The sequence below is a fragment of the Equus caballus genome, chromosome 3, assembly GCF_041296265.1.
Source record: "Equus caballus isolate H_3958 breed thoroughbred chromosome 3, TB-T2T, whole genome shotgun sequence".
Classification (NCBI taxonomy): domain Eukaryota; kingdom Metazoa; phylum Chordata; class Mammalia; order Perissodactyla; family Equidae; genus Equus; species Equus caballus.
In genome coordinates this window covers 111,775,001-111,788,896 of record NC_091686.1, presented here as the reverse complement: position 1 = coordinate 111,788,896, position 13,896 = coordinate 111,775,001, and the positions used below count along the sequence as shown (strand labels likewise).

Genomic DNA, 13,896 nt, shown 5'->3' with positions numbered 1-13,896 from the left:
TTCTATGGCACTCATAATTTGAAATACCCAATGTAGCAGCTGATTATGTAGCAGTGTCTTTTAGTTTTCTCTCCAACCTTGTTTCTCCAAAAATATTTTAGATTCTTTGAATATAATGTCTTATATTACGCCTAGCGACTGGAATCAATACTTTTTCGGATCTATGTCACTAGATGAATGTAGATTAGCTCAGTGGTGACAGAAGCACATGCCAAGGCCTGCAAGGAGTATTTCCATTCCCTTTTTCCCATCCTTAACTAAAGAGATCCCTGTTTGGAGACAGGCTTATGTTTAAAGAACGTGGAGAAGTTAATAGGAGGGGCTGGAGAAGGAAGCTAGAGTCCAGTTCCAAGTCTCTGTGCTCTCTTCCTTCTGGCAAAATAGGGAGGAAAATGCCTGTGATCCTACCAAAAAATGGGTATGGGGAATGGGAGAGCGATAGGAGGGAGAGTGAGGGAAGAAAGCACGTCCCATATGGTACTGGACAGAACCCGCACCTCACCTCCACTGGCAGGCGTGTATCAGGAGTTTGTTATGAGACCAAAAGGAAATTCCAAGCCAAATTCACCCACTGGGAATTCTGTATAGAAGACAGAGACGGATGTTGCTTCCCATCTACACACAAGGCACCCGAGGGGAGCCTAGGACAAGGAGCTCCTAATCGGGAAGCCGCAGAGGGATAACAAGGGCAGGGTGGCATCTTCTCGCTGGTCTTCATAAGCAAGATGCGGAGGTTCCACCAGGGGCGTGGGATGAGAGAGGGAGATGTGCTGGCTGACGTCCCAAGGTCCTCTGTAATCCCATAATTACATGGTGAATCCTGCACTTCCCTATTTATGCTCCTACACACGTCTGCAACCAGTTTGATAGGAAGTCCCCAGGGCTGCCTTCCAGGTTTAGTACGTGCCACGCAAGCTGCTGGCACTCAACAAATGACTCAAATATTTGTTGAATGAAGGAATAAATGAATCAAGTGTTTAAATAGAGCCCACATGACCTCCCAGGCTGGGAGTACGCGATGAATGAAATCACAACATTCCAGGCAGGATCACGGGAGCAGAGCCGGCAAAGGAAAACACACTCACACAAACACACCCCAGCACTGATTCAACTCCATTCACACTCCCACCCTGGGAGCACAGACCACCTGCTCAGCGCGCAGGCTGGAGGAGTTTCCTTGGCAAGGATCCTCTCTCTCAACTGCTTTAGGATGGTGCCTCCAGAAGGTCAAGGCACCAAGATTTAGGATCGCTGCCCTTCCCGGCTGGCCTCTGAGACAAAGTTTCAGCCTGGATTCGGCCTGGGCTTTTCCTTAGGCGCGTCCGCACTCCCTCCCCGGCCCGGAGCTTCCCGGGCGCGCAGCTGGCCGGCCCGCAGCGCCTCACCTTACCTTGGTGAGTTGAGCGATCTTCTTGCACATTTTCACGTGCATCTCAGGATCGCAGTCCATTCTCCAGCCCGCGCCACCGCGGGCATCAGCTTTGGAGCCCGGGCAAGTCCCGGGCGCGTGAATTTTGCTGTTGAGGGCAGAAGCCATCGCTAAAACGCGTCCAGCGCTCAAGGGCTCTCGCTGGAGTTCTCGCTGCCCACGGTGTGCACGTGAGTGCGCGCGGCCGTGTGAGCGTGTGGGCTGTCTCGGGAGAGGCGGCACTGCAGTCCCGCTGCCCGCACCGCCGCGTGGCCCCTGCTTCCCCGAGGTGTCCGCCTCCTGGCCTCCGCGCGCCCACCCTCTCTCCTCCGGCGCTCGCTCGTTGGTTCGCGGCTCTGCGGGCACCCGCACCCTGCGGCGAGGCGCCGAGGACCCGCACGTGCTGCTCGCGATTTGCGCGCCGCTTTCCGGCTCGTGCGGGTTTCGCCCGCAATGGTAAAGCTTCCGCTACGTGGAGCCGTTGGCCTTGGAGAGGTTTGCGCTGGCTGGGCGCGGTGTCTCGGACACGTGTGTGGCGCCAGGCTCCGGACTCAGCGGCGACGGACCCCTCCCGTGCTGGGCATCCCAGGCCGAGGAGGAAGAAACAGCCTCGGCCTCGGGCAGCTGGGGCGCGCGGTCTGGGGAGGGGGGCCCCTGGTGATGTACTTCGGGGCGAGCGGGTGGCGACGAACCGGGCACCTTGACCGCCGCACTCAGCCGGAGGCTCTGGAGCTTTGGAGCTCGGCGCTGAGGGCGAGATGCCAAGAGAAGGGCAGGGAGGTGAGAGCGAGTCGCGGGGACGCGAGGAGCTGCGGGGACTGGGGCGCACAGTGTGAGCCCCCACCGGGGCTGCAAATTGGATCACCCTTTCCCCCATTTTGGGGAGGAGCCCGGACGTTGGGGGAGGATTGCCAGAGATCACGGAACAAAGGGAAGAAGCCAAAGGGGCGGCCGAGGACCTGGTGACCGAAATCTGGGACGGGAAAGCGCGGAACGCGTAGTGTGGGAAGCAGTAGAGCGGTACTAGCGCAGAGAAAATGTCATCAGAGAGGTAGAAAGGATGGTGGCGGGTGTGGGGAAGGAGGAAGCGAAGAGGAATGGAGGAGCCGAAAGTCTAAGTAAACCGAGCCCCGTGAAAGTGAAGTGAATCGTACATGTCCACCCTCCTGGCCACCAGCCGACTGGTTCCAGAATCCTGACAAATCTTTGGATTATGAGCTTATCTTTTTAGTTTGTCTGGTGAGTGGAGACGTTGGCAGGCCAAATTTCTATGTTGCTTGCTTTCTCTGGTTTCAAACAGTGGGCTTTTAGGAAAGTGATAGCACCTTGATCAGGTTTTCCCGAAGTGTGAATAACAGCGTCATCATAAAAAGTAATTTGCACGGTTAAATATATTTTTTTTACAAACTGCATTATATCAAGAATTTTAATAATCTTATATATATGTATACTTTTTTTTGAGGAAGATTAACCCTAAGCTAACATCCGTGCCCATCTTCCTCTACTTTATATGTGGGACGCCTGCCACAGCATGGCTTAACAAGCGATGTGTAGGTTCACCCAGGGGATCCACGAAGCAGCAGACCCCAGCTCACCCAAGTGGAAGCGGGAACCTAACTGCTTTGCCACCAGGCCCGCCCAAGAGTTGTAATAATCTTGATAAATAAAGCAAGCAAGCTACAGAGGGTCTCAGAAATCACAATCTCATCCCTCCACACTGCAGGTAACAATACCCAATTTTATAGATGAGGAAATAGATCCAGAAAATTTGTACCGAGTCAGGCAATTAAAAGCAACAGAGTTGTGTCTGAAGCTGAAATATTCCTATTCTAAATTCCTTACTTTCACTGCAGTCCATTACACTACATAAGAATAGCAAACCTGGGTTTTGGGTTCCTAGTTTATCATTTTAGGTGACTGCTAAATTACTGTTAATATTTTGAGAAGGTTCTTCTAGACATCGCTCTGTACACACCTAGAAGATGTTATGTACATATGTGTATTTTTAAAACATAAATGGAATACTATAATAATGTTTTTGAACTCTATTCAGTCAATATCCAATGGACATCTTTTTTTCTTGTCAATAAAGATCTACATTCCCATTTTTAACAGCCGGTATACCATTATATACAATAATAACATTTACTTTATCCTCTATTGAACAATTCTTTTAGTTTTTTGTATTTTAATCAAAATGTTTCACATATGTTTATAATGTATGTTTGCTGTATTACAAGAATGTTCAATTCCGTTCTAAAGGACAGGAAAAACAAAAATGAAATATGAAACTCATGTGCCATAGATTTCTTAAGATGTGTTAAGTACACATAGTATACTGTAAGCCATGATAAAGATAGAATGGAATATATGTAAAAAGGATAGAACAGGTAAGAGTGTTACTAACAGATAGAAAAAAGATGGAAAGGCTAAGTTGTAAGGTAAAGATGATGCCACTTTTAGGCCAACAGCTACATCATCCCCAAAATTCATTGTTGACACACATTCTGGCCTCATGTATGTTCTGCCCCAGAATCACCGATGAAACACATGGCTCTCCAGCAGGCCATTAACCAGGCAAACTTGCCCTTGCACATTTCTGAGAGCAAGCATGTATTGGCTCTAGGAACCCTCTATCTGCTGAGCCCCCTTGCTCAATTTCAACTGTGGTCCTGAGAACTGACCTATCAGAGGTGAAGGCTGGTGCAGCAGACAGGACATAACAACACAGCGTCACACAGGATTCAGGTAATGTGGTCCCCCTACCTCCCTGGTACCGTATTCTAAATGTCTTAACCTTCAGTATACTTTCCAACTGACTTCTATTTAAAAGTGATTCAATAAACCATGTGATTTGAGCATCTTAATTTGGGCTGTAAAGTTTCCTGTCCATGACATCTGGGATAGCCTGCCTAGTAATGTATTTGGACGTTACCGTTGCATCAAGATAACTTCCTACACGACATGGTACATGGCCCTTTGCACAGTTGTGCAGGTATTTCCATAGGAATAAATCTTAGAATAAACCAGTTTCAAGGAGTAAGCAGATTTTGAATGTTGATATATTTCACTATACTGTTCTCCAGAAATCATTCCAATTTATACTCTCATTAATAGTGCACAAAAATGCATGTTTACCCATACCCTTGCCAAAACTAGCTGCTAATGGTCTTCAAATATCTTTCACTTTAGTAGTGGAAGAGTGTCTCCCTCTATACCATTTGTTTGATTACTAGGGTTGCTGGAACACCTTTCCACAAATTGGTGAGTTGCTGGAATTAAACCTTTTGTGCATTGTTTTTGCCTGGCTTTCTACTTTATGTTGAAATAACTTTCTAGGCCCAACGTGAAGCTGCTCCTGCCTGGGGTTCCACATCAGCAAACGGAAACTTAGATAGCCTTTGTCGCTGTAAATGCTCCACTTGACCAGAAATGCAGTATATCCAGTCAGCCAACCCCCAAATGCCAAGCCAGCTCTGGGCTCTGTCCTTATTTCCTTGTCCCTTCTCACTCCAAACAAGGTTGACTATGTGCCCCAGCCAATCAGATATTTTCTATTTTTCTCTTCTGTGTTCTTTATTTTTTGCCCTATAAAAGCTTCCTGCCTTCCACCTCATTTTGCAGTTCTCTGAATGGAGACTGTCCGCTTCATGGTGTTAAAGTTTGTTTGTATCACCGAAATGGTCATCTTTAATCTTTTTTAAACACATTACAAGATCTTTCTTTGTAGGGGCTTCTAGCACTTTGCCTGTCACATATTGCAAACATTTCCCTCAGCTAGTTATTTATTTTAGCTTTCTTATTCTCTATGAATATTTTGAATTTTTATGTAGGCAAATCTATTGATCTTTTCTCTTGCATTTTCTAGCTTTTGCATCATGCTTAGAAAGGCTGTCCCCATCTTAGATTAGTTTCTCCTAGCACTTTTCTGGTTTCATTTTTTTTTTTTTTTAATGTTTACATTTTTGATCTAGCTGGGATTTATGTTGAGATATGGAGTGAGGTTGGAATTCAGGCTTATATTTTTCCAGGGGGCTAAGCAGTTGTCCCAAGACATATTGAATAATTCATATTTACCACACTGATAGCTAAGTGCTGCCTTAGCTGATTTCATCAGTAGAAATTTACGAAGGTAATCTTTTAGCCATTGCTTAATAATTTTCTTTCCTAGTCAGGTAAGTAGCATGGGTAACTCTCTTGTTACTGTTACTACTGATATACATCTACCACTCATCTAAAAGCAAGATCACGTTCTTGAGAGTTTCACTTAAGCCCTTTACCTGGAAGGCTATTTTCCCTACTCTGCCTTATTCGTACTCAATTTCCAGACTAGTTTGCACGTTCCCAAAATAGGCTCTCATGGCTTTGCATTTCTGTGTAGCGCCTATGTCATACTTTATTTTTAAGAGCTAAAGTTTTCTGTCAAGTATCCTTTTTTTGAGTGAAGAAGGCAAAAAATGAACACAGCTTAAATTGGCACTATGCCTTCATTGTAATCCTAATACACATTAACTAGTAGCAGGGTTTCATTAAAGGTGGCTTGGTATCAGGTCTCCCATCTCATCTCCATGGAGGGAAAATAAAAACAAAAACCCCTTGTCACAAAATGGCAACATCTGCCCTGAGATTACAGTATATCAATGTAACACCACGGAACATGACATTTTGGAATAAAATGTCTTGTGGCAAAATTATAGCCATATTATATTAAATATTAATGTGATCACCATGAGCTCCGCAAGTTGTTTTGGAAACAGTTTGTGGGCAGTGTGAGCCTAGGAACTCTAGCATTGATAGTCATTTTTTCATATTTCCACTTTAAAATTCTGTTAGTGGTGTGTTAGGTGTGAAACACAGGAATAAAAGAAGAGTTGAGTACACGGGCTAAGAACAGTTAATGGCACACGTAGTCTTTCCAATACCTGAAACATTTAACAACCAGTTTGCAAAGTATGATTGACTTTGCCTTGGAGTAAACAGGCAGGAAGTGAATCTGGCTGCTCAATACTGTTGCCTTTCTAATCTTTTTCTAGAGTTCAAAGGTAACTAAACAATAGAACTCTCCAACACTCAAAAAAGGAATGGACCTGAAGCTTTTTAAATTCTCTTAACGTAGCAGTAGAGTCCTCATTACTCAATGGAAACTCAAATGTTTTTAACTGAATTAAGTATTGGTAATACAGCTGACCTATGGTTGAATATTACAACATAGCTGTTTCTCAATTTACCTTTCTGTGATTGACCGCTGCTTTTTTTTTTTTAATCATCTGTGATGTCTCTGCAATACTAATCCAAGTATCATCCAGAGTATTTATAAGAAGTTAGAACTTCTCAAATTTTGGTAAACATAAAAATTATCAGAAGCCTGATAAAAATGAATACTTAGTCTCCCCACATCAGACATTTTGATTTGTAGGTCTGGGTAAGGCATTTTAAACAGTCACGTCAGTGATGCTGTTGTGGATGGTACCAGACACCGCACTGAGATTTGCTTTAGGGGCACAAACAAGCCTTGTGGGTTGGCTCTGTCCTCCTGCTTTATAATGTCCTTCTCTCATCCTCTCTTCTATTCAAATCCTGTCAGACTTCACATCTCAACTCAAATCGCACTTGGGATGCAGCCCTGACCTGACTCCTCCGGAGATGCTCTCTCTGAGCTCCCATAGCACTTAGTATTAGTTAGCAGCAGACATCTCCAAATTTGACTCAGCAGCCCATCAACAGAAACATTTTGAGCAAATATTCCCAATAATGTACTTTTTAACCTACAAATCAGTATTGTACTGTGCTAATATTTTAGAGACACTACAAAATGTACACAAAAGAGAAAGTAAACTGATGAATTAAAGAAAAGACATAATTTTTGGCTAATCTGACAAAAATTTTGGAATACTATATATTATTAATATATGATGATGCAGTATTATGGTTTTTGTTGTTGTTGTTGAGGAAGACTTGCCTTGAGCTAACATCTGTGCCAATCTTCCTCTATTTCATATGTGGGTCATCAACACAGCATGGCTGCTGACAAGTGTAGGTCCACACCTGGGAACCAAACCCAGGCTGCCTAAGCAGAGTGCCCCGAACTTAACTACTAGGCCATGGGGCCGGCCCCCATATAGCATTTTAAATGAAGCAATATAATTGAATGTGCTTCAACATTTAAAAAAAATCTTGATCTATCATTTTCGGACATTGTGATTCAGAGGTCTAGTTCTAAGTTCAGTTTATTTCAACCCTGATTTTAATGGCTATTATAACTGAAAACCTTTGAAACTTCATAGGTTCAAGGGAAGGATATCATTAAGGATGCTCACTAAGTTATGCTATCAATTTTGCAATGCCTCTCACCAATTTGCATAAAGGATTTTGTTGCAATTTTGCTAAAATTCAGTAAAGAAATCTTCCCTGATACCCGTCAATTCTCACAAGCTAATAATAAAATGTTGCATTTTAAAAAACATATTTTTAAATAGGGAACTGATATGGTACGATATTCAAAAGTGAAAAAGTGAAGTCTCTCTCTCATCTCTGTTTCTAATCACCGGTTCCACTCCTGTGGAACAAATTCTATTCCTATTATGAGCATATAAAGTATGTATATTATTTTCTGACCCATTTTACGCCTCCTACCATACTGAATGAGGAAAGACATGGTTTCCCTACAGCATATCCCCTCCACATTCCTCAGCCTTATTTGATCAGAATTCCAATAGTAACCACTTAATGTTATAACTATGCAAATATGGTTCATGGGCCAGAGAGAGCTCAAACTTACTCCTACTTTCTTATACTGCCCCCTCCCCTCCCCTCATTTTTTAGTCACTAACTGTTACGAATGCATTCAAATTTGTGTTGGCCTCAATATTCAGCAAGAATCTGCTCTTAGGCATTAGCTAGCCTGGCCCTTTGGGAGGCTGAATAGCTGACTGTCTCCTTAATATCATTTTTGGCAACGTTGAAATTGTACCAGATCAATGATAATGGTTCTGTTTTCAAACATCATACCTATTCAGATTAACAATGTCTGCAATATTAAAAAGGCAAGCATATTAGATATGGTAATGCTAATTGCTAAAATAAACCCCACATATTCCAGTAGCTTAACAGAACAAGTTTAATTTTTTTGCTCACATTCAAGTCCGAGTTACTGGTCTTTGGATCCCTTCCTGTCTAAGATGAATCAATCATTGGCTCTTTCCACCTGTGCTCCACCATCCCCTAGGACCTCGTACTCTGCATTCAGCCAGCAAAAGGCAAAAAAGAACATAGAGAAGGTATACCCATTTCTATAATACTTTGGCTTGGAAGTGACCCACCAATTCTGTAGTCATTCCATTGGCAAGAATGGATTACAGGCACTGCCAAAGATATAGGGGGTCTGGGAAATATAATTCCTGACTGGGTAGCAATTTCTCGAAAGAACTCTACACTATGAAAAGGGGCGCACACAATTTGATGAACATATAATTATCTACTGCAAATAATTCAGACATTGTTAATATCTGAATATTCACCTTTAAATAAAGATAAGCACTGGGATATAAATTGAAGTGAAAAATCTCACTTTAATGTAAGCTCCACGAAGGCAGGAATTTTTGTGTTTTGGTGATTGCTGAAGTCCTAGTGCTTAGAATAGTTCTTGGCACTCTCTAGGTGCTCAATAAGTATTTGTTGAATGACTGAATGAATGTGCTTTATGTGTTGAAATTCTATTAACAGGCCAAAATACTAATGTCTATGTGTTACAAAAGTAAAGTGCTGAAAATAATTGTGAAAACTATTAGTTCATGTACAGAAATAGATACTGAGAACTTTATGGTAGTATAATAATAGGGAAACAAATGGATAATAGGAATATCAGGCTACATATCGTCTAGAAGAATAGCTTAAATGTATAAAAATATTTTAAATAACAGTACATGGCAGAATAATAGATTCAATTATTTATAATTGGTATACTACCATTCAAAATTTTAAACAAAGAACTGTATTAGATTTTTAGTTATTTTATGCCATTTAGATAATTAATTTTCAAGAAAAAGTCCAATTTGGGAATTCTTCAGTCTTTTGAGGATAACTTAAAAACAGAATGTCAACTTTCCTACCTCAAATTTCACAAAAAGGACAAACTCCAAAAACATATAAACCACATCTATGATAAGTCACCTTTATCTGGATAAAATAAAGAATATAAACAGTGTGAAGAAAAGGAGAAGTTCTAGGGAAAAATGAGATAACTAAAATATTCTATTCTGTTCTATTCTCGGCAATCAAATTTGAAAGTAGTTGTAATAAGAATACTTTAATAAAGACAACTCCTCTTCTACATCATATCATAGACAAAATTAATTTGAGATGGATCACAGACTTAAATGTGAAAGCTAACACTATTAGGTTTCTAAAAAAAGAAAAACAACATAGAAGAATATCTTCGTAACATTCAGGTTGGCAAAGATTTGTTAAACTATACTATAATAGGAAAAAAATGATAAAATGGATTTTATCAAAATTAAAAACTTCTACTCGTTAAAATACACTAAGAAGCAAAAAGGCAAGGCATAGACTGACAAATAATAGTTATATCTGAAAAACAACTTGCATACAGAGTCTATAAAGAACTTCTACATATCAATAAGAAAAAGATAATATAATTTACAAGTGGGCAAAGACTTAAAGGAGCACTTTTGAAAGAGGTATCTGAATGGCCAAGAAACATATGTCAAGGTGCTCAATATTGCTAATCATGGAAATGTAAATTAAAGCCACCATGAGATAGCATTACACAACACCAGAATGGGTAAAATTAGAGACTAACAATAACAAGTGTTTGTAAAGATGTGGAGCAACTGAAACCTTCATACATTGCTGGTGGGAGTATAAAATGATACAATCACCTTGGAAAGTGTTTGGCAGTTTTACTATAACTAAACATACACCTACCCTATGACACAGCAATTCAGCTCCTAGGTATATAACAGGAGGAATGAGTGCACATACCCACAAAAAACACAGGTATAAGAATGTTTATTGCAGCTTTATTTGCAATAGACAAAAATTGGAAAGAACTCAAATGCTGTCAACAAGTGAATGGATAAGTGAATTATGGCATATGCATACTATGGAATAGTCTATGATAACAAAGAAAATGAACTGATCCATGCAAACACTTGGATGAACTGTAGATATTACATTGATGAAAGAAGCCAAGCATGAGACTATCCATACTGCATGATACCATTCACGTGAAGTTGAGAACAAGCAAAACTAATGGACCTTCAGAAAAGAGTGGTTATTTCTAGGGGAGGTATAGACTGGGAAAGGGTGCTAGGAAATCAGAAATTTTTTTGTACTTTAACTTGAGTGTATACATCTTGATATGAGTATATATGTATGCAAAAGATCATCAAGTACACCTATGATTAGTGCATTTCATGTATTTTACTCTATGTATGTCATCCCTTACTTGAAAAAAAGAGTGATGGACAAATTGGCCTGACATGGTTTACTCAACAGATTTGATAACAGAGGAAAAACATACCACCATACATAATCATTTGCAATTAAATCAAAATTTATTCTGAGATTATATAATATTAGTATAAACAAAGTATAAAAAGAAACTCAACCGTAACTCATAGGAAAAAAATCTGAAGCATCATATGGAAATATATTATGGACCTGTCACTGGATAAAACTGTATCTTGATAGCAAAACCAGTATTGAAGATGAAAAACAATATGAAATTTCAAAATATTCTTTTTAAAGAAGTAGATGATTCCTTATGCTTTTGACTCTACCAAGGCTAAAATTTAAGTGAAAAGCTTGTTGAGATTACTGCTATAGACTATGCATGTTATTGAATAATATTTTTTCTGAAAAAATCTGCAGTGCACATCTTATTGAAGGTGAGCATTTACTGCAGTTATGGAGTATCATGCCTGAAGGATCAATCTAATTGCTGGCAATACTACAATCTTACTAGATTTTTTTTTTTTTTTTTTTTTTTTTTTTTTTAAAGATTTTATTTTTTCCTTTTTCTCCCCAAAGCCCCCCGGTACATAGTTGTGCACTCTTCGTTGTGGGTTCCTCTAGTTGTGGCATGTGGGACGCTGCCTCAGCGTGGTCTGACGAGCAGTGCCATGTCCGCGCCCAGGATTCGAACCGACGAAACACTGGGCCGCCTGCAGCAGAGCGCGCGAACTTAACCACTCGGCCACGGGGCCAGCCCCAATCTTACTAGATTTTTAACATCAAACTTCTAAAATCTGACTACTAAAATTGTAACAAAATAATTACATTTTAAGAGATAAAATTTCAGATTTTTGTGATACAATGAAACTTATCTAAAAATGTATATTTCATGTACTTCTAATTACTTCATTTTATCGTTAACCTAGTTTCCCATGTACTTGTCTTTTTCCTTTTCCCTAATGTCCCAACATCTGTCTCATTCCTTTCTACATTTTCCATGTACTCAAGTGCTTTGTTCCAAGTTTCCTAGAAATCTACTTCCTGAAACCCCCATCCTACTTACTTGACACAGTAGTCATCCTGGGACTTACTTTCATTGCATTCCTTTGTGAGATCTTATGTTTTCAGGATGCCAAGCCTTCTTATTTAGATTACTCCTTTGTTTTGGTGTACCACATCCTCCAGTAGCCTCCTAAGAAAGGGTACATGGTAAGATAAAATTTTGAGACCACGAAAGTCGAAACTTTATTTTAGCCCCATACTTGATTGGGTTGTCTGGGTACAGAATTCTAGTTTGGAAATAATTTTTCCTCTTGAATTTGAAGACTCGGCTTTCATAGTCTTCTAGCATCCAGTGCTGCTACTGAGAAGTCTAAATGCCATTCTTGGAAACATCTTTTTTATGTAACCCTTGTTTTTCCCCTTTGTAAAGGTTCAGGATCTTCTTTAACTTTGACATCCTGAAATATCATGATCTACTTCTGTGTGTTTTTTAATTCATTGCACCAGTCACTCAATGCATCCTTTTAATTTAAAGACTCATGTCCTACATTTTTGGGAAAAGTTCTTTAATTTCATATTCTCTCCTCATCTTCTTTCTCTGTTCTCTCATTTTGGAGCTATTAACCAGATGTTGCATCCCATTTGATCTTCTAATTTTCTTTTTAGTTCTTTCCTATTTTCCTTCTCTACATTTTTGTTTTACTTTCTGAAATTTCTTCAACTTATCTCCCAACACATCTATTGAAGGTTTAACTTTGGTTCTCCTATTTTTCCAATATTGTTATTTTTTGATTGTTCATATTTTTATAGCATCCTGTTCTTATTTCATGGATGGAATATATTCTCCTATGTTTCTGAGAATATTGTAGCTTCTTTGGGGAGTTTTATGTTCCCTGCATTATTTCCAATTTTTTTCAGGTTCTTTTGTTTTGGTCTTCATCGTTCATTGATGAAGGTTATCAGATGTCTAGTGATCTTTGGCTATCAGTTTATGTGATTTCAAGTGACTGAAAGCAGGGCTTGTGGACTCTGAGTTTCACTGTAAAAAATACTCAGGTGGCAGGCTATTTTTTCAAAATTTTCATCTTTCTGGATGTGGTAGGCAGGGCTGGGTATAAGCCTGGCTGCCAGATTCTGTAGCTGGGTGGACAAGGTGCCTGAAGGCTCATAATGTTCAGAGTACTGCCATTCTCCCAATCTTCCTGTTTTCAGTATAGCACCTCACTACCACCACTCTCCTCCAGATCCCAGTTCTAAGTCTACCTCAGACTTTGGTTCAATTTCTCCAGAAAACAAACCTCTACTCTTTGGCTAGAAAAAGGTATAGTCATCTGGCTACAAACAGAGGGCAAAAATAAACTTTCAAATAATCCTCTTGTTTTCAACTTTGCTCCTCACCCTCACCTTTCAGGGTAACTTGTGCTTCAAGTCTTTGAGTCTTTTGGGGGTTTTGGAAGGAAAAGATAGGTGTTCCAAATTTGTGGACCTTTTCTGTGATGAAGAATGGCTGCTAGAACTGTTACCTATCAAGTATCAAAAAAATAAATAAATAAATAAAAGTAATACACTCAATCTTTCCCTTCATGGCAAAGGAGAGTGAGAAGTAACTTAAAACACACAAAACAACGAACCTAAACTACTTATTATTAAGAAAGCATTTAAAAAATTTGTATGTCTGGAAATGTTTTAATGGTTATGTGATTATTTTAGCCAAATACAATGTGTCTCCTATAAAAACTCTCATTTCTGCAACTGGGCTTCCTCCTCCACCTCTCAACAACAGCTCTAACCTTGGGTCAACTACGTGTTAGCCTTCTTCTCCCCCCGTAAATATTTGGAGGTAAGAAAACAACACGTAATATAAAGAACCGGACTGTTCCCTGGGAAGAACAACATGACTACGACCCAAGCTTAATCAGTGCTACTATAAGGCTGCAAGATGAAACATGGGAAGCCAGTTAAATCTGAATTTCAGATAGATGATCACTTCTTTCTGGTATAAGTATGTCCCA

General features: G+C 40.1%; 1 protein-coding gene across 2 annotated transcripts in view; it reads right to left on the bottom strand.

The window, feature by feature from the left end:
* Nucleotides 1–13,896, bottom strand: part of FAM184B (family with sequence similarity 184 member B) — a 136,432-nt gene that overhangs the window by 119,486 nt on the left and 3,050 nt on the right. The window contains exon 2 of one of the 2 annotated variants that reach the window (XM_070262571.1): nt 11,974–12,074. In XM_070262571.1, the coding sequence (XP_070118672.1) occupies nt 11,974–11,979 (6 nt within the window). In that variant the 5' untranslated portion in view covers nt 11,980–12,074. Of the gene's footprint in view, nt 1–1,390; nt 2,289–11,973; nt 12,075–13,896 lie in introns of those variants that run through there. The other variant, XM_023638309.2, reaches the window with a different exon arrangement.